The sequence below is a fragment of the Kwoniella bestiolae genome, chromosome 7 (genome assembly GCF_000512585.2).
Source record: "Kwoniella bestiolae CBS 10118 chromosome 7, complete sequence".
Classification (NCBI taxonomy): Eukaryota; Fungi; Basidiomycota; class Tremellomycetes; order Tremellales; family Cryptococcaceae; genus Kwoniella; species Kwoniella bestiolae.
This window is the reverse complement of record NC_089247.1, coordinates 1,127,516-1,149,922: the sequence shown is the minus strand read 5'-3', so window position 1 is coordinate 1,149,922 and position 22,407 is coordinate 1,127,516. Positions and strand designations below refer to the sequence as shown.

The 22,407-nt window shown below is 49.1% G+C and overlaps 8 protein-coding genes across 8 annotated transcripts; 4 read left to right on the top strand and 4 right to left on the bottom strand.

Moving 5' to 3' along the window:
• Nucleotides 1-20: 20 nt before the first annotated feature.
• I302_108347 (uncharacterized protein) lies at nt 21-3,509 on the bottom strand (the record flags this gene model as incomplete). Its single annotated transcript, XM_065870649.1, has 15 exons — nt 21-45; nt 104-164; nt 224-361; nt 462-515; nt 573-660; nt 714-1,066; nt 1,121-1,217; nt 1,267-1,340; nt 1,395-1,412; nt 1,472-1,634; nt 1,692-1,751; nt 1,803-2,094; nt 2,151-2,293; nt 2,355-2,534; nt 2,598-3,509. The coding sequence occupies 15 exons, from the start codon at nt 3,507-3,509 to the stop codon at nt 21-23; spliced, it is 2,658 nt and encodes an 885-aa protein (XP_065726721.1).
• Nucleotides 3,510-3,956: 447 nt separating this feature from the next.
• On the top strand, nt 3,957-4,777 carry I302_108346 (thiamine pyrophosphokinase; the record flags this gene model as incomplete). Its single annotated transcript, XM_065870648.1, has 4 exons — nt 3,957-4,144; nt 4,187-4,466; nt 4,525-4,618; nt 4,737-4,777. The coding sequence occupies 4 exons, from the start codon at nt 3,957-3,959 to the stop codon at nt 4,775-4,777; spliced, it is 603 nt and encodes a 200-aa protein (XP_065726720.1).
• A 107-nt stretch (nt 4,778-4,884) lies between these two features.
• On the bottom strand, nt 4,885-7,153 carry I302_108345 (polyadenylate-binding protein, cytoplasmic and nuclear; the record flags this gene model as incomplete). The annotated part of the gene is made up of 7 exons (XM_019193879.1): nt 4,885-5,095; nt 5,150-5,817; nt 5,870-5,964; nt 6,014-6,498; nt 6,547-6,632; nt 6,679-6,901; nt 6,951-7,153. The coding sequence occupies 7 exons, from the start codon at nt 7,151-7,153 to the stop codon at nt 4,885-4,887; spliced, it is 1,971 nt and encodes a 656-aa protein (XP_019044002.1).
• A 554-nt stretch (nt 7,154-7,707) lies between these two features.
• Nucleotides 7,708-8,719, top strand: I302_108344 (uncharacterized protein; the record flags this gene model as incomplete). The annotated part of the gene is made up of 4 exons (XM_019193880.1): nt 7,708-7,866; nt 7,923-8,088; nt 8,141-8,360; nt 8,419-8,719. The coding sequence occupies 4 exons, from the start codon at nt 7,708-7,710 to the stop codon at nt 8,717-8,719; spliced, it is 846 nt and encodes a 281-aa protein (XP_019044003.1).
• Nucleotides 8,720-10,230: 1,511 nt separating this feature from the next.
• On the bottom strand, nt 10,231-14,495 carry I302_108343 (sulfite reductase (NADPH) hemoprotein, beta-component; the record flags this gene model as incomplete). The annotated part of the gene is made up of 3 exons (XM_019193883.1): nt 10,231-10,540; nt 10,610-11,895; nt 11,952-14,495. The coding sequence occupies 3 exons, from the start codon at nt 14,493-14,495 to the stop codon at nt 10,231-10,233; spliced, it is 4,140 nt and encodes a 1,379-aa protein (XP_019044006.1).
• Nucleotides 14,496-15,664: 1,169 nt separating this feature from the next.
• On the top strand, nt 15,665-17,475 carry I302_108342 (uncharacterized protein; the record flags this gene model as incomplete). The annotated part of the gene is made up of 11 exons (XM_065870647.1): nt 15,665-15,958; nt 16,015-16,025; nt 16,084-16,196; nt 16,251-16,371; nt 16,439-16,463; nt 16,528-16,633; nt 16,692-16,875; nt 16,949-16,976; nt 17,040-17,191; nt 17,305-17,318; nt 17,372-17,475. The coding sequence occupies 11 exons, from the start codon at nt 15,665-15,667 to the stop codon at nt 17,473-17,475; spliced, it is 1,152 nt and encodes a 383-aa protein (XP_065726719.1).
• Nucleotides 17,476-18,307: 832 nt separating this feature from the next.
• Nucleotides 18,308-19,990, top strand: I302_108341 (uncharacterized protein; the record flags this gene model as incomplete). The annotated part of the gene is made up of 1 exon (XM_019193885.1): nt 18,308-19,990. One exon carries the CDS (start codon nt 18,308-18,310, stop codon nt 19,988-19,990), a length of 1,683 nt encoding a protein of 560 aa, XP_019044008.1.
• A 167-nt stretch (nt 19,991-20,157) lies between these two features.
• On the bottom strand, nt 20,158-22,230 carry I302_108340 (uncharacterized protein; the record flags this gene model as incomplete). The annotated part of the gene is made up of 11 exons (XM_019193886.1): nt 20,158-20,220; nt 20,281-20,324; nt 20,396-20,594; nt 20,667-20,694; nt 20,752-20,889; nt 20,950-20,980; nt 21,050-21,161; nt 21,223-21,247; nt 21,307-21,436; nt 21,496-21,631; nt 21,691-22,230. 11 exons carry the CDS (start codon nt 22,228-22,230, stop codon nt 20,158-20,160), a joined length of 1,446 nt encoding a protein of 481 aa, XP_019044009.1.
• Nucleotides 22,231-22,407: the final 177 nt, after the last annotated feature.

Below are 22,407 nucleotides of genomic sequence, written 5' to 3'. Positions count from 1 at the left end.
ACATATACAAGGGTCGAATTCTAAGGTCTTCTGTGATGAGGGTGTCTGAGATTTTATAGTCATCAGCTGACAACACTGGCTGGACGAGCCGAATTAAACTCACCTCCATCTCAAGCCAAGAGCGTTAAATATATCCTGCTCTGTCCGTGAGGCCACCAATTCCCCTGTGTAAAATGTTTAGTTGGATCTGACAACCCAGCAGCATCTCGTTATCGCGACTCACCTTCTGTCTGTTTCAGCCCGTCTTTACCTCTTAAGACTCCTTTGTACAACCCTCTTTGGTTGAGGCTAAATCCAGTTTTCCTGGCGTAGAGTCTCATTGATCGATTGAACTGGTCGTCAAGGTTAGTGTACGGCTCTGCTGTGATACAGTGTATCTATCTACTTACCACCTCATTGCCTACGGATCGAATAGGGGATGTCAGCGTGAGCGAATTGAAAAAAGTTGAGACAATACTTACCTGTAAAGTACAGCAAGGCAGCTCCCCAGTGCTCGAAAGGGATACAAAGGATATCTAGCATACGTTCAGCAATGATCACATCTCAGACGTGTCTTCGATTATATCGCTCACCTATCCTTCGATGCTTATGGACAGTGCCAAGTCTACCTACACCCATCCACTTAGCCTCGGGGGCGTTCCAGTCGCTGGGTGTGCCGAGCTACAGTCAACCATCATCAGCTAGGATCCATAAGATCGTCATCCAAACCTCACGTCGTGAGTGATGAGACCTCTTCTCTTCAATCGCTGCACTAGTTCTCCCAAAACCCCTTTCTTCCCATCTTCCCCTCCATTACGAGTGATGAGTATATCGACATCACCGCTAGTCTCTTGTCCCCTTCGGTAACTCCCCATGATCTCCACCCACAGCTGATCGTCAATTGCTTGAGCCTCAGATCGGATGATTTCGAAGATGTCTTTACATTCGTTCCTCGGGATCCTAGCTTTCAAATCCTCGTAGAGCTGAAGACCGATCATTTGACCGGCAGTAAGAGCGAATCTACCGGAGCGGAGATCATCGATGGTACGAGCACCGAGACGGTACAAGTCGTTGGCGTTTTGGCGACCTATCAACTGTGACTTCAGTTGTGTCCCTTTGGTATGCGCAGGATCATACATACCAACTCCGTAGATGTCCTTGAACAATGCGATGCACCGAGCTTGTTCGGTATTCTCGTAGAACGCTCGTCCTTGAGCCCCAGATAGGAACTCGTCAATCTAGGACCGGGAGTTAGCATCTTGTTTTGTGATCGGATCAGAAACTCACTCTATCGGCCAGACTCTGACCGATACCAGGGATAGCTCTCGCTTGAGCGCCGGTGGTGATAGGGTAATCAATGCCTGTGTTAATGGATTTAGTAAGAAGCTCATCTGGAATACCTCTACACCACTTACGTCTCATGATACCGGCAGCTGTAACATATAATCATCAGTGAAGCAGCCTTGACAATCTTGGATGTGATCTTACTTACCTCGCTGATAACCCCTTATTGCGAAACTATTCTTACCGACCTGGCCTTGGTACAGATCATGCAACTCCTCAAACTTCTTTGCCAACCACTCATTGGGACCCGTATAGCCCTTCCCATCATTCTTTCGATTGCATGTATACCCGTTGGCTTTTGGATTAATCACCTATATCAGGGATAAATCAGCTCACAACCACATTTAGTCGGGAAAACTGGAACTGACGCTAGTCGAGTTTGCGTTCTCGCCTTGATCTATTCTCTCTTCACCTTCCTCGTCCGAGACCTGCCATGTTTGTAGATTAACAATTGATCTTGATCCCCGCTCAAGACATACCTCTGGATCTTCCAAGCTTCCCTCGACGACCCCCGCGATCATATCATCTAAAGCATCCCTATCCGTTCTCGAGGCCTTATCCCATCCCGGTCCTGTGGGGAGACTGTGTTCGGTCGCAACGGTGATATCCATATTCGCCATCTGCTGAACTCTCGATGATCCAGCTACAGCGTTGTTCTCCGATAGTTCAGACACGGGAGGAAACAGGGTGATCGATTTGGTTTGTACAAGTCGGGTCCTCTTCTTGAGTGATTCTTCCGTATCGGAGTCGGAAGCGGTTGGTTCACGCTTTCTAAAGTGAGCGAAGTTTATATAAGCTACTGCTCCCAGAACTGCGATCAAACATACCTTGTGATAGCAACGCTCTTACCGCGCAACTGATCGGTGATATCAAAAATCCTCGAGGTAGGTCGGATAGCATTGGCGGAGACGGCTCGCGAGAATGAAGTTTTCGGGAAGCTCAACCAAGGTGTCGGGTCTAGTGTTCTCCCCTGTTTAGGTTGCATCAGCATATGGCATGTGTGAATTGTCAGACAACGAGACGCAACTCACGGCCATCTTGCATTGGACCACCCAGTCCCATTTCACGCATACGGTACCTTCTGGCAGCTCACTCAAGGAGTCTAAGCCAAGCTTTGCAGCCAAGAGAGAAGCTGATTTTCCCGCATCATAGATGACATGAGTGATAGCTGTATCAGGCTGAAGAACGACTTGACCACCAAGATTGGCGATCTACAGTGGTATGACATGTCAGATCAGTCTCGGATCGATTCATGAGAGTGCAGTACTACTCACAATATCTGCTCTTTGCTTGAGCTTAGCAGCCTGGTTGACCTCGCTGGTCAAACAGAATCTAAGCCTATCAAACACCTTTCCTCCCAAGCCCGAGGCGACACTCAGAGCCTTTCCTACAGGTTGTCTACCTTTCCCTTTCCCTTGTTGAGGATCTTTATTTTTCACCAACACCTTAGTCAACTGATCGAAATGCTTCGAAATAGCCTGATGATCTCTCTTCGACTTGATATCGGATAAAGCTGATTTACCAATCTGAACGGGAGTAGCAGGATCGTCCCTCCTTCCTCTTCCTTCTCCTATCGAGTTGGAGTTGAGATGTGGGCGATGGACGCTTGTAGAAGGCGAATCTATAGGTGAGGCTATATATTCCGGTGTATCAGGGATTCTGGAGGAGCGAGGACGAGCGGATAACGCTTGGTTGACCGGTGCAGGGGGAGGCAGTCTGGGTGTCCCATTATCGCTTGGTGTAGGCACTGAAGGGTATGTCGAGCTTCTAGCACGAGGTGTGGAGGTTTGTAAGAAGTGGGAAGTGTAGAAGGAAGGAGGTATGAACGATACATTGGCTGGGATTGAAGTGTCGACTGCTTTCGGAGGCGAGGAAGGTGGACGTGAAGGGAGCGGATCGTCGAATTCTTCTTCTGCTGCTACAGCTGAGGTGATATTTCCTTCATGCACAAAAGTTGTACTGTCGGGCTGCTGAGCTACTGCTTCTACCGTCTGCTCAGCAGATTTAGGTGGTCCAGCGGGTGGTACGAGCTGACCAAGTTGCTTCCATTCCACCTCTCTCCTCACTTCCTCGTTAAACACATCCGCTTCTTCCTTTCCTTCTCCGAGATTATCGATATCGTTGTTCCCGTCCAGGTCGGACCAGAAGTTCCGTCTGAATCTGGGGAATGTAATTGGTCTTGTCATCTTGAGCGTGATCCGACAGACATACTGGACAGGGTATGATAGGTATGAGGTGAGAAGGGAATGTAATATTCTCAATTTCAAGTGAGGGTCTTCAAATGATTGACTGTTCTTCGAGATTCATGTAAACAATCGTGGTCACCACGTGGCTGAACATCTCTATACAAAACTATCTTTCATCTCTCTCCTGCCAAAATACATGCATTCTTACTGAGCAATATACAGGTTTGTTCGCACCCATGCATCACTCACAATGGCAGTCATGTGCATTCGATTGACTGAAGGATCAACTGAAGAAGGAAGGGCCAGACGATGAATTTCTGCTTGAAACTTACTCGCAAGACTGAGTGGAGGTGATGATCCTCGAAGGATGAATATGAGATGGCAATCAGCTTCTTGCGATTTTTCAGTCACTCACCATTCTTTTACTTATTCGTCCATCCCCACAGAATGACCAACATTACCACCTGGACGTGTGCAGAGCTCCTCCGAGGAGAATCGTCCAAACCCTACGCGTTGATCGTGGTCAACCAGCCAACACGGAAAGACCTACTGGATAAGGCGTGGAAAGCCGCAACTACAAAACTATGTGCAGATGGGGGAGCGAATAGGCTATACGATGTTGACAATGATAAAATGTGAGTGTCGGTACGATAAGGATAAAGCTGATATACTCCCAGATACCTTCCGGATATTATCAAAGGCGATTTCGATTCGATACGCGAGGACGTACGCTCATACTACACCTCAAGAGGTGTCAAAGTGATTCAAGATAAAGACGAATACTCTACGGATCTCATGAAATGTATAGCTGAAGTACCTGAGGATTACTCCCTGGTTTTGCTGGGTGGATTATCAGGTCGAGTAGACCAAACTGTACATACCATGTCGCTACTACACAAGCTACATCGGGAGGTATATGTGTTGGATGGGGAATCATTCGCATGGCTTTTACGCGAGGTAAGCTCAAATGCCCAAAGCTATTGCTGATCAGTACTAGGGAATACATGATATACAGATCGACCATCATACTATGGGACAGACGTGTGGGATCTTACCAGTCGGTATAGATAGTGCGAGAGTGAAGACAAAATGGTTGAAATGGGATACAGGTGAGTCAGATCTCGATCGAATGTAGCTGACATTTAGATTGGGAGACTTCACTCAACGGCAACGTCTCCACCTCAAACCACCTTGTACCGGAGAACCCAATAGTGACCATAGAAACAGATAAACCTGTATTGTGGACATGTGAGATACGTCCATTGTAACTATGCAACCTCTTTCACACAAACAGTCTGCATGCCCTCAAACGACCCAACGGAATATATAAGAAAGGAATGTGCGGTGTCGCTATGGGTTATACAAAAATGTCCATCTACTCAGCCTTCTCCTCCTTGACCTCCTCCTTGACCTCGGTGGTCTCACCGTTGGCCTTCTCATCACCTTTACCCCATTCAGCGAGAACTCGGAGAGCCTCATCCACCTTGTCTTGGAGAGCGGCAGGGGACTCAACGAGGTGCAAGAGCTCGGCGTTGTCCATCTCGAGCAACATACCAGTGATCTTACCGGCGAGATCGGGTTGGGTTCTAGGTATGTACATAGTCAGTGTTGCTCATGTTACCATCTCAAACACCACTCACTCAAAGATCAAGGGGTACAAAGCTTCGCCGAGCATTTGCTTTTGCTCAGCAGGAGGGGCTCGAGCCAAAGTTTGGGAATCGAGTCGAGGAGCTTGAGCTTGAGTTTCTTGAGGTCTGCCTTGACCATTGGCTCGGGGGAGACCTTGTGGAACACCGACAGGGCTGGGACCACCGGCACCTCGAGGACCGTTGGAGGAAGGAGCGGCGGGGATTCTAGCACCACCTGGTCGGACGGGGTATTGGGGAGGGACACCACCGTAAGCACCACCCATAGGAGGAGGTCCACCGTAAGGAGCACCGGGCATGGGTTGACCACCAGGAGCGTATCGAGGTCTTGATTGCATGGCGTTTTGGGGTCCACCTGGGTAACCCATCATAGGACCTCTCATAGGGGGCATACCAGGCATGGGTTGACCGTATCCTGGCATGGGTGGGTAACCGTAGACGGGTTGACCCATGTAACCTTGCATACCACCGAATCCACCAGGACCGTATTGCATTCGCATGTTGGATCGTTGGGCAATTTGAGATTCGAGGGCTTGTCTTCGAACGTCCTTTCGTTGAGCGAGGGCGACGTAGAGGGGCTTGGTGCCAATCATTTTACCGTTCATCTCGGATACAGCCTTGGTGGCTTCCTCGGGAGCGGAGAAGCAGACGAAACCGAAGCCCTAGGTGGGGCGGGTTAGCGGAAGGAAACTATGCAAGAGGGGTACAACTTACTCTGGAGACTTCGTTCTCATCCTTCATGACCTTGCAAGAGGTGATAGTACCGAAAGAGTCGAATTCAGCTCGGAGTCGGTCGTCATCCCATTCGTCTGTGGCAAGTCAGCGGAATCGACGAGACGGGGCGAAAGGGAAACTCACCATCAAGGTTCTTGACGTAGAGGTTGACACCAGCAGATTTAGCCTCGTTCTCCATTCTCTTCTCCTCGTGACTCTTCTTCAACTCGGATTCCCTCTCAAGTTTGCTTTGGGCTCGACCGGCGTAAAGTTTTCTTCCCTTGACTTCCTTGTCGTTAAGCTCGTCAACAGCCTTTCTAGCAGCCTCGTGAGATTCGAAGTTGACGAAACCGAAACCTTTGCTGACACCGGCGTCGTCTTTGCTCAAAGCGACGGAAACAGTAGCACCGAAGGGCTTGACGAGTTCTTCGAACTCAGCGTCGGTGGTCTCGGGGTCAAGGTTCTTGATGTAAACATTGGTGAACTGGGATCGTTGCTCTTCAACCTTGGAGAGTCTTTCCTTCTTTCCGACGTGGTGACCGACGAAGACTTTCTTGTCGTTGAGGAGCATTCCGTTGACAGCCTTGATAGCGGCGTCGGCAGCCTCACCAGTGGAGTAATGGACGAAGCTATGTTTGGGTCAGCGCTGGTTTGGCACCGAAAGTGAATATACTCACGCAAAACCTCTGCTCTTTCCGGTCTCGTCGGTGCCAACTTTGCATGAAAGGATGTCACCGAAAGCGGCGAAGGTGTCGTGGAGGGCCTATGCTGAGTCAGCAAAGTTTCCGCCTTGACATCATCAAACTCACCTTGTTGTCGATACCCTCATCCAAGTTCTTGATGAAAATGTTTCCTTGTCCAGTCTTTCTCAAAGCAGGGTCCCGTTGGGACCACATGATTCGACAGGGTCTGTTCTTGATGAGGGAGTAGTTGAGGTGCTCGAGGGCCCTTTCACCGTCAGCGGCGTTGAGGTAGTTGACGTAGGCGTATCCGAGGGATCGTCGGGTGACGGCGTCTCGACAGACTCGGATACTAGGGAGGAAATTAGCATGGTGTCATAATAAGGAATGAATGAACTTACGAGGCAACAGGGCCGATCATGTTGAAGATCTCGAAGAGCATAGCCTCGGTGACGCTCGAGTCAAGCTCACCAACGTAAAGACTGGCTGATGCTGAGGGTTGTTGGGCAGCAGCAGGAGCAGGAGCTTCAGCGTTGGGAGTCGCTTGAGTTGGGGCGGCAGGCTTGGCCGCAGCAGGAGCGGGGGAGGTGGCGTCGGCGGACATTGTTGATAACTTTTTTGATGTTTTAGATAAGGGGGGTTGGATCGACCACGTGAAGTTGGTAATGGGCAATTACGTAGGGTTTTTGAGGGCTGCAAGAGAGTAGGTGAGTAGGGTATGTCTGTCTGCTATGAGGGTGGATGAGCTCACCTATACAGACTTGTTTTATGTTCTCTCGTGAAAGAGTGAAGAAGAGGGAGGAGAGAGGAGAGTAAGAAGGATGGATTCAAGTTGATAACAGACAAAAGAACGAGACAGCACGCAGATACAGTAGAATGGGAAAAAAAAAAACATATAACAAAGCTATGATACAGCCACGTGGCAATAAAAAACTCACTGAAAAATATGATAGAGGGTGGCGAAGATAAGTAGAAATAACGCCGCGGGGTCACATGAATGTGGCATGGTAGCAACCGATAAGTTAAGTTACACTACGCGTCTTTGTCTGCTGTGGGTCATGTTGTTATGTATCCCTTGTGTCATTGATCACTTGCCATCTAGCATAGATATTCTTGTCCATACACGATATCAACAACAAAACATAGTCATCAGCAACAATGGCGTTCAACTACTCCAACAACCCTTATCAATCTACCTCATCCGCGGCTTCGCGATCCTTCAACGCTCCCGCTTCTTCTTCCGCTGCAGTCACTTCTCAGGCTAGACAAGTGCTCTTCTCCGGTCTTCCTGTGGACATCAGCGAGAAAGATCTTCGAGTGGGTTGACTTGGTTCTCTTCAAGCTGAGAAGTCGAGCTGAATGACAGTCTTTAGGAACTGCTTCTTTCTGATCCATTACGATTATCCCCTATAACCACCTCTGTGACATGTTTCAGCGGACCTGATGGGCGATTCTGTGGAATTGCTCTGGTGTATGTCGGCAACGCTGCTGACGCTGAGAAGATCCGAGTGAATTACTCTGGACAGCAGATCGATGGAAGTGAGTGTCTAGTTGATCATGTCTCCCGAACCTTGCTGATACCATCGTCCAGCCTATACCATGTCTGTCCAACATATCCTCCCCGCCAACCAATCTCTCACCGCTCTCTCCCCCTCCGTCCCATCTACCTCCGTTCCTCGTCCCACAAACCCTCCTAAGGCTCCGAAGAACAAGACGAATGGTGCACCAGCGAAAGTAGATGAGAAGCCCGCTGGTTTGAAGCTCTTGGCTCGATTGAGCAAACCGGCTCAAGCAAAGGATAAACAGCTAGCGTGAGTGGTTTCTACCTTGTCTTGATTTTGTATACCTGGCTGACAGTAGACGAAATAGTCTGTTAGAGAAACAAAAAGCCAACTTGGCGAAATCAGGCGCATCCGGCTCTGCTCTCCTCTCTCGTCTTCAAGGTTCTCCAAGCGGACATGCGTCGGCCAAGACCAAGGGTAAAGCTGCGAAACTGTCTACAGGTAACGCTAAAGTTGGTCGAGCAAAGGTGAAAGCCGCAGGGAAAGATGCTATGGATGTGGATAAACCAGTAAACAAAGCTGCTAAGAAGGAGAAACCGAAGCCCAAGACGCAGGCTGAATTGGACGAGGAGATGAGGGCTTATGAAAGGGCGAGAAGGTTTGCTTGAGTGAGTGATTTTATCTTCGCAACATGTGGGTCTCGCTGACTTGCCACAGTTGTACAATAATACATCATAATGCATATATAATCTACCCATAATCGCTCATTTCTTCCCCTTCGCGTCCTTGTCTACCGGAAGGGTCTTCGCGAGAACTTCATCCAGCATTTGAGAAACGTCTTTCTCCATTTGATCGATCGTCCACGCATCTACCCGTCAGCTAAAGTTCAGAAGAAGTCTACACTCACGGAATGGCGGTTCAACCTTCCCAACTAATCGGTTGATCGCCTCTCCTCGATGTCTGCTTATCCACTACCATTATCAGCCAAGTCGTCACGCTGTTCACTCACCCTTCTTAGACTCTCTCTGGTGGTGGGTCTTTCGCCGGAAGGGAGATTATCGTATTTCACGCATAACACCCAGAGACTGGCGGCAATGACGTTTACTTCATCTTCCGTCTCGAGAAAGACATTACCGGGAAGGTCGATCAGGGCACATGCACCCTCGGGCAATGGCTTGTTGTTGAAACGATTGACCAATGCGTCGAGGTCGAATGTGTGCGGGAGCGTTTTGGGAATATGAACTATATATCAGCGTCGTCCATTCGGCGGTCAACTCACCTTCAGCGGTCGACATATCGGTTCAGTCTTGGTTGATGGGGTATTAACCTAGATTGATTCCTCCCCCTGACCCCTTCTTATACCCCCAACCTCTCATACCTCCTTTGATTGACCCCAAACAAAGGATCATCCATACTCCGTGTTCGAGTTCACATCGACTCAAATATCCATTCTCGAGCATTCTCCTTCAGCTTATCTCTCAAACTAACTCGCAAAGCAAGCATAATGGGTGAGTCGAAGGGAACGTCACAGAGCTGACGAAAGTTGGCGTATACTACTCCGTAGGTCTCCACGCACAAGGAATCAAGCTCACAGTGATAGCAATACCCACTCCCCGTCCCGCCTCAGCCATGTCCCTACTGCGGAGCAGGTAAGTGCGACATCCCAAGGTCAGACTGATAGCAATTAGGCTATCTGCAGGCTCTGCGAACTTCCAGAATAGCCCATATCTGTGGGATACCTCTTCTCCCCTTGTATTCGAATAATGCCGTGTTCTGTGGGAGTTGCGGATTCCAAGCTCGACTGCGTGAGTTAGTTTGTTTATCATATCAAGCTGACATTCAGCCCGAAAATCAGGATTCTCGCGATGGGGAAGAAGGCGAAACCATTATTTTCCGTAAGTGTCCTCAACATAGACCCAGCTCACACCCCCAGCGGTCGTCGGAACCCCCTCTCATGGGGATATGGCAATTGGCAAGGAAGAAGTGGTGAATTCGACAGAAGAGAGCAATACACATATCGATTCAGACCCTCGAGCAGGTGGTGGCGAATGCGTTTTGGGTGGTTTTAGTGTGGTTTTGATGTTATATCCTATGCATATGCTTTTGGGGTATCTAGAAATATGAGAGATCGTACTGAAAAACCTGAACAAACCTAACGAACTACATGCAAATACGTCCACTACGCTGTGATGGCCTGAGCAGCCTGGTTGGCCGTAGGGAAACCGTTCTCCCAGAAATTGGTTCCGTGAGTGGTTGGTTTTATGTAACCAGCTCTTACGGTCCAATCACCGAATCTCTCCCCGTCGTTCCTCTCCAAAGCCCATCTCTTGATCATCGGTTTCAATACTGCCAAGATTTCAGGCTCGGTAGCAGACTCAATGAAAGGCTTGTTCAACCTTGTACCGTTGTGGTTACCACCCAACATCATCATGTATGATCCGGGGGCTTTACCGACAAAGGCTACTTCTGCTGCCCATGGTCGCGCGCAACTAGAAATAAATCAGAGATATGTCAGTGTCAGATACGACGATGATGACAACAGAGCGAATCTCACTCACCCGTTAGGACATCCAGTCATCCTCATCACCAAGTCATCATTCCTTACACCTGCCTCCTCACAGATCTTCTCGACTTTATCTATCAACAATGGCAAGTATCGCTCAGACTCGGCCATCGCTAAACCACAAGTTGGGAAAGCGACACAAGCGGAGGAAGAAAGTCGGACACCCGAGTGATCGATGTTGTCTAAACCCCATTTAGCGAGTAACCTCTTGATCTCTTCCAAGTCGGCTTCGTCGACATCAGACAAAATGAGATGCTGGTTGGCAGTGAGTCTGAAATTGCCTTTATGCACTTTGGCGATCTCTTGTAAACCGGATTTGAATTGATGTCTCGATGAATCTTCAATTCGTCCGTTCTCGATGAACATGGTGAAATGCCATTTACCGTCGTGACCTTGAGCCCATCCGTATTTGTCCAAGTTGGAGGTGAACTCGTAGGGTCGAGCTTCGGCAAACTTCTTACCCCATCGTTCTTCTACAAGCGACTTGAACTTGGCAACACCGAGTCGATCAACGGTGTACTTCAATCGGGCATTCTTTCGGTCCTGTCGGTTACCGTGGTCTCGTTGGACAAGCATGATACTCTCAGCGACCTTGGTACCGTCTTCTGGCTTAAGGAAACCGAGGACGTCACCAAGACGAGGGTAGGTCTTCTTGTTACCGTGAGTGACACCCATACCACCACCAACGCTGACGTTGTATCCGATGACTTCGTCGTTCTCTACGATAGCGATGAAACCGACGTCATTGGTGAATACATCACAAGCGTTGTCAGGTGGCACGGCAACGGCGATCTTGAATTTACGAGGAAGGTAGTAAGGACCGTACAAAGGTTCGTGATCGGCAGAGAATGCTTGAGTGGCGTCACCGTAGACCTTCTTTTTGTCGAGCCAGATTTCGTGATAAGCGTTGGTGGAAGGAAGGAGGTGTTCGGAGATGGCGACGGAGAAGTCGTAAACCGCTTTGTGGGTTTTGGAGTAGGCAGGGTTGACGGTACATTGAACGTTTCTGTTAACATCACCACAGGCGGCAATGGTATCGAGCAGACTTCGGTTGATAGCTTGCATGGCGGGTTTCAAGTGGCTCTTGATGATACCGTGGAACTGGAAAGTTTGACGAGTGGTTAACTTGAATGTACCGTTACCGTGCTCGTCGGAGATTCTGTCCATGTGTAACCATTGATCGGCAGTACAGACACCAGCGGGCATTCGTACTCGGATCATGAAGGAGTAGGCGGGTTCGAGACCTTGAGCTTTGAGTGATTCTCGGATGTCTCGGTCGTCCTGGGAGTTTAAGCAATTAGCGTCATCGTGACTTCCGTTGGACGAGAACTACTAACCTGCATGTAGGTACCATGGAACTTGGTCAGCTGAGCATCAGAAGCGCCGATAGCACCGGTAGTCTTGTCTTCAAGGCCTTCCAAGATGGTACCTCTTAAGTAATCAGAGGCGATCTTGATGTGCTCGTTGGCAACAACCTCCTCTTTCTCCTCGGCAACTTCGACACTGTCTACGCCTAAAGCTCTCCATAGACCAGCTTCGAAAGGCTTGTAGCCAGTCATGTATCCATCGGGATCGGAGTCATCACCAAGACCTAATGGGCAGAGTTCGGCACATCCGAGGGCAAGAAGTCGGGGGAAGAAATCCTTGGCAGGCTTGTTGTAGTAACCGGCATCTTCAGGTCGTGGCCAATAGTGGGAGTCACCCATACCGAAAACGGTGATCTTGGTTTCAGCAAGTTTGTCGGATGCTGAGAGCTTTCCAAGAGCTTTGTGGAACTCTCTACCATTTTGGGGAGCTTCACCTTGACCAGCGGTAGAGGTGAGAACAAGAACGTTCTTCTCCTCGGCCAATGAGTCTACGATCGAAGGAGCGATTTCGTCGAGGACTCGAAGAGAAGCACCGACACCACGCATTTTAGCACGACCGACCAATCGCTTGGCAACTTTCTCGGCGTTTCCGCCATCGGAAGCGTAAAGGACTAAAAGACCGGGACCATCAAGGGAGTTGAGCAAAGCGTCATAGGCCTTTCGAGCTTTCTCCTTTCTCGCAGCAACCAGATCGGTACCGACGGAGGAGGTGACGGAAGCATCGATGGATGGTTGAGAGAGGGTGAGCTGGGATAAATGAGATTCTCGATCGAGGAATTCTGAAAGCGCAGCTTTGATATAGGACGAATCGAGGGTGAATCGTTTCTCATCAGCGAGAGATGGGTTCCACCTGAACATAGGCCACCATCCTCCGGAAACGGCTCGCTTGGTCTCTCTCAGTCGTTCAAGAGGACCAGCTTTCTCTTTCTCTGAAACAACCTCACCATCTTCTTTCTCTCCCCAGGGCAGGTAGGCAAGAACAAGACCAGGACCAGAGTAGTTCTCGGCTTCTCGCATGGCGTTGATGACACCGGCATAGTCGGCGTAGATAGCTACGGAGGCGACGTACACATCACCCATGTTGAGAGCATAAAGGGCGAGATCCTTCTTTCGTTCTTTGGGTGGTTGAGCGGGAGCATTAGGTGAGAAGGGGGATGAAGCGGTCTCGTAAACCAAAAGGTTGATGTCGAGACCAGAGGCGAGAGCGTGGTGGAGACCAGAAGAGGCGAGATCGACAGCCCAAGAGTTGGAGATGACGATCCAAAGAGCTCGTTTCTCCCAGTGACCTTTCTCACCGAGTTGAGCGAGCTCTTTCTCATCTGCACTGTCACCTGCGCCGACCACTTGAGCTACCTTCTGTCCTGCTGCAGCGGCACCTTGCTCATCTCGGACGATCAACCAAGCGGAAAGAGCCTCGTGTACCTCTTCTCTAGTATTGGAAGCTTTGAGGACTTTCTTGGCTAATTCGACGAGTCTAGCCCGTTCCTTTCGAAGAGCCACGGCTTTACCGAAGGCGTAAAGAGGGGAGGTAGACTCGTTGGCGGCAAGATGAGATGGGTCGTTGAGGATCTCCAAGGGGGTAGGAGACGAGGCGAGAAGTGAAGTGTAGCTGGATTCAGGGGATGGGATGGCGACGGACGAAGATGGTATCGAGTGAATGGCGGGTTTACCTAATCGGGTGATGGGGGAGGATGACGAGAGAGCGGATGAGATGTCCGAAGAGGGAACATCCCCAGCGACTAACACAGATCGGATGTTAACATCGGAACCTTCCAAAGCGTCTACAACTGATGCCCAACCAGCTCCGTATTTCCCGTTGCCACCTTCCACTACGACGACTTCTTGTACTCCAGTGAGAGACGATCGAAGCTTCTCCTTGGGAGCGGGGATAGCAAGGACAACGTCGATGGCGTTGTCGGCTTCAACGGATGAGGGAAGGAAGTTGACGATGAGTTTGGAGGATTCTCCTTTTTGGTGAACGAACGATCGCTGAGCCCGTCTGGTAAGCTTGAGAAGGGAGAGGGAGATCGCTTCGAATAATGTGAGAAGTTCATCGGTATCCTCTCCATTAGCATCACCGTTCGTAGGGTTTGGCGATCCTAGAGGCTCGCTCAACCATGACTTGGCGTCTTCCACTTGCTGCACCGATCCATCTAAACCAGATGCGATGAAATGATATACCAGAGCATCATCATCTTGAGCCAATCTAAGGGCGAGTAAAGAATGATCGTAAGCTTCTTGTGCGGTCCTACTTATCAGCGACAAGGATTTGGCCGCTCGGGGAGTGACGACCTCTTCAGCATCTACCACTTGAACTACTGTTCGCTTGAGAGAGGCGGAGGGGACGGAAGGCAGGAAGGTAGGGTTGGTGAAGAGAACGGTGACGCTGCCAGAGGCTTGAGGGATAGGAAGGTAAGGGTTGAGCTTGATCGATCCCGATGGCACGGTGGCGATCGGGTGGTGGTACGAGGTAGAAGGGAGGCTTGAGATGGCGGAGAGTAAAGAGGTGGACATCTGTGATTGCAAGTCAGCGGCGTGAACTATTCAAGTGGAGGTTTTCGATTGACTCACCTTGAAAGGATGTTTGTTTTTTGATGGTAAATTACAAAGGTAGTACTACAGATAGATCGAGTGAGCGTGCAGAAACGAGCACGATGCTTTACACAAAAAACAGAAGATGAAGAGGATGTGAGGAATGAAGATGGGTTGATAGATTATCGACGCTACGATGGCGATGAAAGGTGAGTCTGACTAGTAAAAGCCGAAATATGTATGGTCAACAAGAAATAATCCCAACTTTTTCAGTGAGAGCTGATGCTTGATCTTCCAAATACTCGGGGTATGGCGTGCTATTCCAGATCCATCATTCAAACCACGTGGCATGATTCCGAATTCAATCAAACTCATCAGCCAATCGATTACCGTTGAAAAGCACGCAACAGTTGTAGTAAGTGTCCCCACAGCCACAAACAGTGAGCCCCGCGTATCGCATCATCAAGAATTCGTAGCAATCACGCAGATTCGGAGTAGCACACCATCACCAGTCAAAGTGGAATTCGGACTCTGGAGAGTATACACTTCATACCATAAATCGCCATCGCACCTCAATGTCATTACGATTTAATCATTCTCATTATACCCTGTTCCGTTCTGAAGATATGACTGCCCATACCAATGCTTACCTTCTGGTCAAATGTGCCAAGTCGGCTGATCAGGCATAGAGATTGGGTACGGCCCACTGACCAGACGTAAGCCTATGTAAAGTCCTGACATTGAGTCCGCTCCGCCGCTTGGCGGTATCGACCTTTTGAGCAGATATCAAAGTCCTTTTATCAACAATGTAACATAAACATATCAGCGAGAAAGGAGTTTGCGCCCTACAAGATGTCTCAGGAAGATAACAAATGTATCAGGATTGCACTAACGTTTCGTGCATCTCATAGTGTCAGTGGTTGAGCAGATATGATGTGTATAAAGTGAGACCATTCGCATAAGCACTCTTGTTCACCCCAACACCCCATCACCTTACCTTCCTCCCACCACAATCCAAATCCATCCAAAACTTCTGTCCACAAGTCACATTCACCTCCCATCACACACCCAACTCATATTGATCCACAACAACTCGCCAAATCGGATGAATAATCCGGCAAAAACACTCTACAAGCTCTTCCCTTCTCAACATGTACACCCCATTCAGACACACATCTCTTCTCCTGGCCCTACTATCGGTGCTCGGTGCTCAGGCCGAGACATTGAGATTGACCCGTCACCATTCTGATTCAAGTCCTCTTGTCAGGCGGCTCTTGAATGATGCGCCTCCGATCAGAAGTGATCATACAGGATCAAGTTCCGCCCTTCATAGCGATTACAGACGATCTGACTCTTCCATAGGCATGAACGTTGATTCCAGTGGAGGTATAGCTTATACCCTTGACGTCTTGGTCGGTGAAGGGAAGGTACCGGTTCCTGTTCTGGTAAGTTCATCCTCTTTCTGCTGATGGATTAGGGGCTGACTGTTTCTCATATCTAGGTCGATACTGGGTGAGCTCATTTGAGCGCAATTCATAGACGAACTTACTGATCAGTCGACATGACATAGGAGCGCCGATCTCTGGGTATCAGCTAACCCCTGCGATAATTGTACCAAGGCGAGTATGGTCGACTCTCTAGTCCATACTTCGGATAGGTGTAATCTAGAAAGCAAGAAATATGGTGAGTAAGCTGTTATATGGAGTTGATGTTCTGATCTCAGATTCGAACATATAGGGAGCGGTTCAGTGTATGGATGTCTCGTGAAGACTGATGTGCTCATTGGTCAATACCAATTATCGCAATACCCCCTCCTGGCCGCGAGGGACGTAGAAGGCTTCGATGGCACTTTTATGAGGTACGTCGTAACTCCATCCCCTCATCTTCAGTGTGGCCTGACTGAACAAGCTGCTTTCATCTTGTAGTGGGATATTAGGTCTCGCAATGAGCGTGAGTGTTCATGCTTCGATGCGAAACCGATTGTGGTCGTTCCGGCACTAATGGCTTTGATCAGAAAAATGCCATCGATAATCAGCCAACACCAATCGAGCTAATGCAATCGGGGGGTATGATATCCAGTCCGGAAGTGGGATTTTACCTTACTCGAGAAGGTGACGGCAGTACGTTTCTCCTCCAAGTCCTCATGTTTTCAGGAGCTGATGAAAATTACACCTCCAGGCGAGATCATCTTTGGTAATCCCCACTCCAACGCACATGCCGATCAGAACAAGAAGGTAACGCTTTCGAAGCAAGATCAAGACGGATTGTATCGTGTCAATTTGGATGCATTCATCTCCCACGGTCAACCCATCACTTCTCAGAGCACGAACATGCAAAACATCGAGGTCATCATTGATACGGGGTATGTACATAACAATAACTCCTGAGCAGGTCAAAACGTGTGCTGACAGGACTCACTGATCGCTCCGATTTAGCACAACCAATATTTTGGTCTCTGAATTGGTGAGTTGAATCATCTGATTGTGGTTTCAATTTGTATAACTGAGACACCGTGCTATATTCCAGATGATGGATCCCATCTACTCTGCTCTGGGCGGGTCACCAAAAGACTCAAATGGCTTACGATCGGTACCCTGTAAAGGTCCGGACAATCCTGATAGCGCTCTTGCACTTCAATTTGGCGGTGTAGTTTTCGATATCAAGTGGGAAGATCTCATGTGGGTCGGCTTGGTTTCTGAGGGCAATGCAAGATTGATCAAGAACGAGCGCTCACTTTTTCTATGCTCCACGCCATGCCTACTGATACTGACAAAGATCAGTGTCACCTCAGAATCCAAGAGACTCGTATGTTCCAACTAGATATTATTTTCCTAATTCGTACTGATATATATCTATAGCTGCGAAGGACTTCATCCTCATCGGATCAGCTTTCCTTCATAACGTCTACCATACGATCAATGCTGCCACAGGCGAAGTGACCATCTATGGTCTGAACGGGTAGTCAATGAGTGGACATAGCGGTTTAGTCTGTCGATCAGCAGCAACGTTCCGTAACCGACGTGACGAGTATATTGAGTGTTGATAACGCCTGAAACCTTCGTCATGGCAGTCCTTTGTACCTCCAATGCTGCATGTATCGCAGATCATTGAGTTCTTATCATCACGCACGTTCTTATCTCCAAAGGCTCTTCGAGCTTATCTCAATCGTCATCTCACGCAATGGGCTAAGCATCATCACACATAATAATCCTTTGAAGCGACTCTCCCGTCCTACCATTTTCTGCCCGAGGTAGCGACGTTGAATGCCTCAGGCTTATCTCACTCCTTTGTATCTCTTATCGTGCAATATGACGGGCGGAGTTGTGGGCGTTTGAAATGAGACTCGAAAGGTCCAGACTTTCGGCCTGTCTTATCTTCATTCTAACAAACCTTTCGCTGCATACAGTATTCTTGATATTACTAGCTTTCAAGTTTTCGTCCTTCATCATTTTAACTCTTTTGGCTATTTCCAAACCTTCCATATCATCTCACATCGCCCCGAAGTCCTCTGGTCCTTCTTGTTCAGTTCCGCTATTTGCCATCCTCTCTGACCTCTTTTTTTACTTGTATAACTCTGGGTGAACTCCCTTCATAGGCTGGAAGATCAGACGGCCAAATTGGCGGTGCAAACTCTGCCTACTCCGATTCAAGCGGCTTCCACGTCAATCTGTGTGGACTTCTCTGTTCATACCCAACGATCTCAATAACAAATCGACTAGACATACTGTCCTCCTTTGCATCTGGTCGATCTGAACGACACCCAGTATAGGAATAGCTAAGTGATATCCGCCGCCATGCCAGTAGACGTCGAAGCGTACATGGCAGGTGCCATCCCAGGTCTCTCTCGCGGTGGGTCCTGGCTTCCAGCACAGGGCCCCGGCAATGGTACCGCTTTGCCTCCCTTACAATCTCAGTCGGGCTACGGTTCATCCCCCATATCACCCTTCCCTCAGAATCCACCCAATATCTTAGGTGGGATGGGTGGACCCAGTCCTCTGCAATTTCCTAAATCCCCTTGGACCGGACCTACGCCAGGTCCAGGCTCTGTGCATTCCGCCAGATCACGAACGCTGAGTCCATATGACCTAGTCGGGGTAGCCAGTATCCATGGATTGAAAAAAAAGACTGGCCTTGGGCCTGTGAAGCATACTGGATGGCTGAAAACAGGATCAGAAGCTTCGGAATCAGTCGGCGAATCAGTATATCAAGAATCGATCGGGCCCAGCGCCTCTGTCAGAGCCATCACTCCTAATCATTTGCCACCCGAACATAGTCCAGGAGACCAGTGGGAAAGACAATCAGGCTCACCCAAACCGTCTCCTCGTGAGACAGATCATCTCCACAAACACCAAACACATGCACCAACGGAAATGTCCGTTCCAATCGCCTCGCCTTACCGGAAGATCAGCGGCCAAGATTTGGTCCAGCCTTCGCCTTATAGGAGAGTGACCGAGTTGTTACCACCTTCGCCAAACGAGCATCACGCAACCGCTCGACCCGCTTTAGCTAGGAGACATACACATAGTCCTTTGCACGCCCCCAAACCTCGAAAAAACCATGAAGAAGATCTGTACCGGTCTGCTCAATTGAATAACCGACTCGCCCGGCTCAGTCTGGCAGGAAGAGATTGTCATACCCCTGATCCTCATTCGGCACCGAACTCGCCCGCCGCTCCAAGCAGCAAAGACACTGCTATGCCCGCGTCTCATTCTTCCAGGAACAGACGCCACTCTTCTTCCGAGGCATCCAGCTCGTCCTCACTCTCAAGCGAGACATCGCATCACAAGTCTCACAAACACACTGAGCGGATCAGACATCTCTCGACGCCAAACGGTGTTCCCCTCGTACCCTCACCCTCTACCTCTTCGCCATACCGCATACCTTCCGCAGGATCCGCACTAGACTTCACAGCACCATCCTCCCGCCACATCTCCTCGTCACCCCTCAGCTCGCCTGCTCTGCCATTCCCCGCCTCAGCAAGTAACTTCGGAGGATCAAACAGATCGTCACCCTCTGCTCCCAGATCGCGAACATCCAGTGTGGCGGGCTTGTCAGCGCAGAAACCTGTTGGATATATCTCACCAATGGACAACGAGGAATACGATCCCTACGAAGCTCATCCTGCTGCGCCCGGTCCCGGCAGGTCAGATCGACACGTCAATTCTGCGGGTGTCAGCTCACACGCCGAGGCGCAATCATCACCCTCCTCCCCGCTTTCACCCGTATCGCCCATCAAAAAGGAATATGTGCCACCGGGATTCGCAAAACCGACCAGAACCGTCCCGTGGAACAGGGAAGGTCCAGCTATGAAGACACACGGTATAGCTTGGTTGAGGGAGGGTGATCTGCAAGCACTTCCCACCGCGCCGAAAGGTCCACGTTGGGATGTAGCTCGGCCGCCGAAGATGGATCAGACGCAGGGTGGGAGCTGGTGGGAAAGTAGTGGCGGGAGAGTGAATTCGTATAATGTTGGATAACCGTGTTGTGTTTTACTATTGAATCCGTTCTTTGGGATACAGTTTTGGGCTTTCATACCATACATTCTACAACATAAATCTATATCTCCGGATATTATAGCGATTGTTCCTTTGGATATATGAGAACTGTATATGTAAGTCTAAGCAAATACACTGGGCTCTACGTTCTAAGGATTCTTGAGTCCAAATAATTCAACTTCTCCTGTTTCAACGTTGACCGAATGATATACCTGTGACAGCTTCAGTAAGCCAGATCGTGTTGAGACTCTCAGTCAGAAGTACCAACTCACGTTGTGCAGGAAAGCATCACCGAATAACCAGATATCGCTGACAGCTGTACGCAATTGAGTCGATCAGCAGTAGCTCATTCCCATTGATTGCATTTCTCGGTTCAGGACCACTCACAGCCTGAATAACTTGCGATCAGAGGACTGCAAGTTTTGTTGCCATTATCATATATCAAGTCCTGATACGGAATCTCAAAAGGTGTACCAGCGAAAGTGATCCACACACCCGTATTTGAATTTGGCGCTTGGCATGGAGCTTTTTCAGTAGAGTTGGTTGAACTTATACCGTAAGCTGTCTGATATACTTGCTCCAAAGCCTAATTTACATGTACGGTAGTCAACAATTAGTAGCCGAAATAGGAATCAGGTCGACGAGATAGGATACTCACGCTCTGAGGCACTGCTATTCCAGACGATCTATTCTCCCATACAGCATTAACAGATAAGGTTGTCCACGCAATGCACCGTACTCACCCAGTATCCAAATAACAGTCCGCACCAAGCGAAACGGTCTCAGAGCCTATGACGAATGAATCCATCCTGACGATGTAAAGGCCATTTGCTCCTCCCTGCCTTGCTAGGTACGCCACTTTCGATTCGTCGGCGTGTTCGCTGTTGAAAAGTAAATTAGTATCCTGTACTCACATATAAGTTATAAAAGCGAGATCTTACCTTGTGGAAGGATCTCCGAAAGTAATTTCACCTTTGATACGCAAAACTCGTACTTTCAGCTTTTACCCTTCACGATACATGTTCGCAAAAGAACACTCACTCTCCTGATTCTCCCCTGCCCTCGGTAAGTAGAACCCTACGATAGGCTGTTGGATCGAGCCCTGTCGATACAAAGCTGACACCACCGTGGGGATACTGTCTTGACTCGAACCCTGAAATACATCCAGCTCGTAAATCACTAATTTGCGTCCAGATATATTTCGTGACACTTACATCACTTGCAAGACCAATCAATCCGCTAAATTTCTCTCGTCAATTTGAATCTTTCAGTGTATTCTAGTGGTACGCATGACGCACCTATAATAGTCACCGAGTTTCTCCGTCCCGCCACCTGCTTCTATGACTGCCAGGACTGGGTAATTCTGCAGGGTATCTTCACCCAAAGTGATCGAGGTATTGACGTGACACCCCTTCACCCACCCCATGGCTACGAACATTGAACATTAGACTTCGAACTCAGTCAGCGTGCGTAACAGTGGGACATACCGTAGGTGATAGTAATTGTGTTATCGCCCTGACCACAATCAGGAGGTAGAGCAGTATCGATGGTCGTCATTCCATTTTGTTTACACTCTTCGCATGAGCTGTGAGCAGCCCAGAACTGTGACGACCCCGTATCGATCTGCGTGCCCTTCGATGTAAGCTCGACTCTTTTCGTAGAGGATGTCAGACCTCACTCACATGGACGGGAAGCTGCACTCCATCGACGGATACATCGATAGTATAGATCGTACCCATCTGAGAGGGATCTTCCGCCACCATGGTCGTGATCGGGTTGTCCGCGCTGACAGTGCCACTAGGCCCTGAGTCATTCGAGCTACCAGCTGCATTGGTGTTGTTTTGTGCACTATCGGTCGTACTGGAATCATCAACGTTGTTGGCAACCGCTGTGGCACTTGGGTATCCTGAATTGGAACCTGACCAAGAGCTCGTCCAAGATGTGGTAGTCGACCATGAGCCCTGAGTCTGTGTCATTTCTGCACTGGATGGTGATACCGATTGATAAGTTGAGGTCGTCTCTTGCGATGAGATCTGCTGAGATGGAAAAGCATATGGATTGTTTGCGCTCGATGAAGTCGGCTCGACCTGTTTCTTCTCCAAGTGGTGCGAGGCCGTATGAGGTGTCATCTTCAGATTGATCGCTCGTTCTTCTTGCCTCTTCAGAATCCTTAACGCTTTTACTACTGGTAGGTCTGGATTTGACGGTGCGTGTTTGGTCATTTTCAGATGCACTGCTGCTTGAGCCGGTATCGTGATGATTAGGAGAGCGATGAAAGTTATATGGATGATGTGATTAGTAGAAAACATAGCGATTATATCTAGATAGGTAATGAGGAACGGATAGAGAGAGAGAAGGAAGATCTGCAAAAGATAGTAGTGCCCTTGGGGTATCTCAGA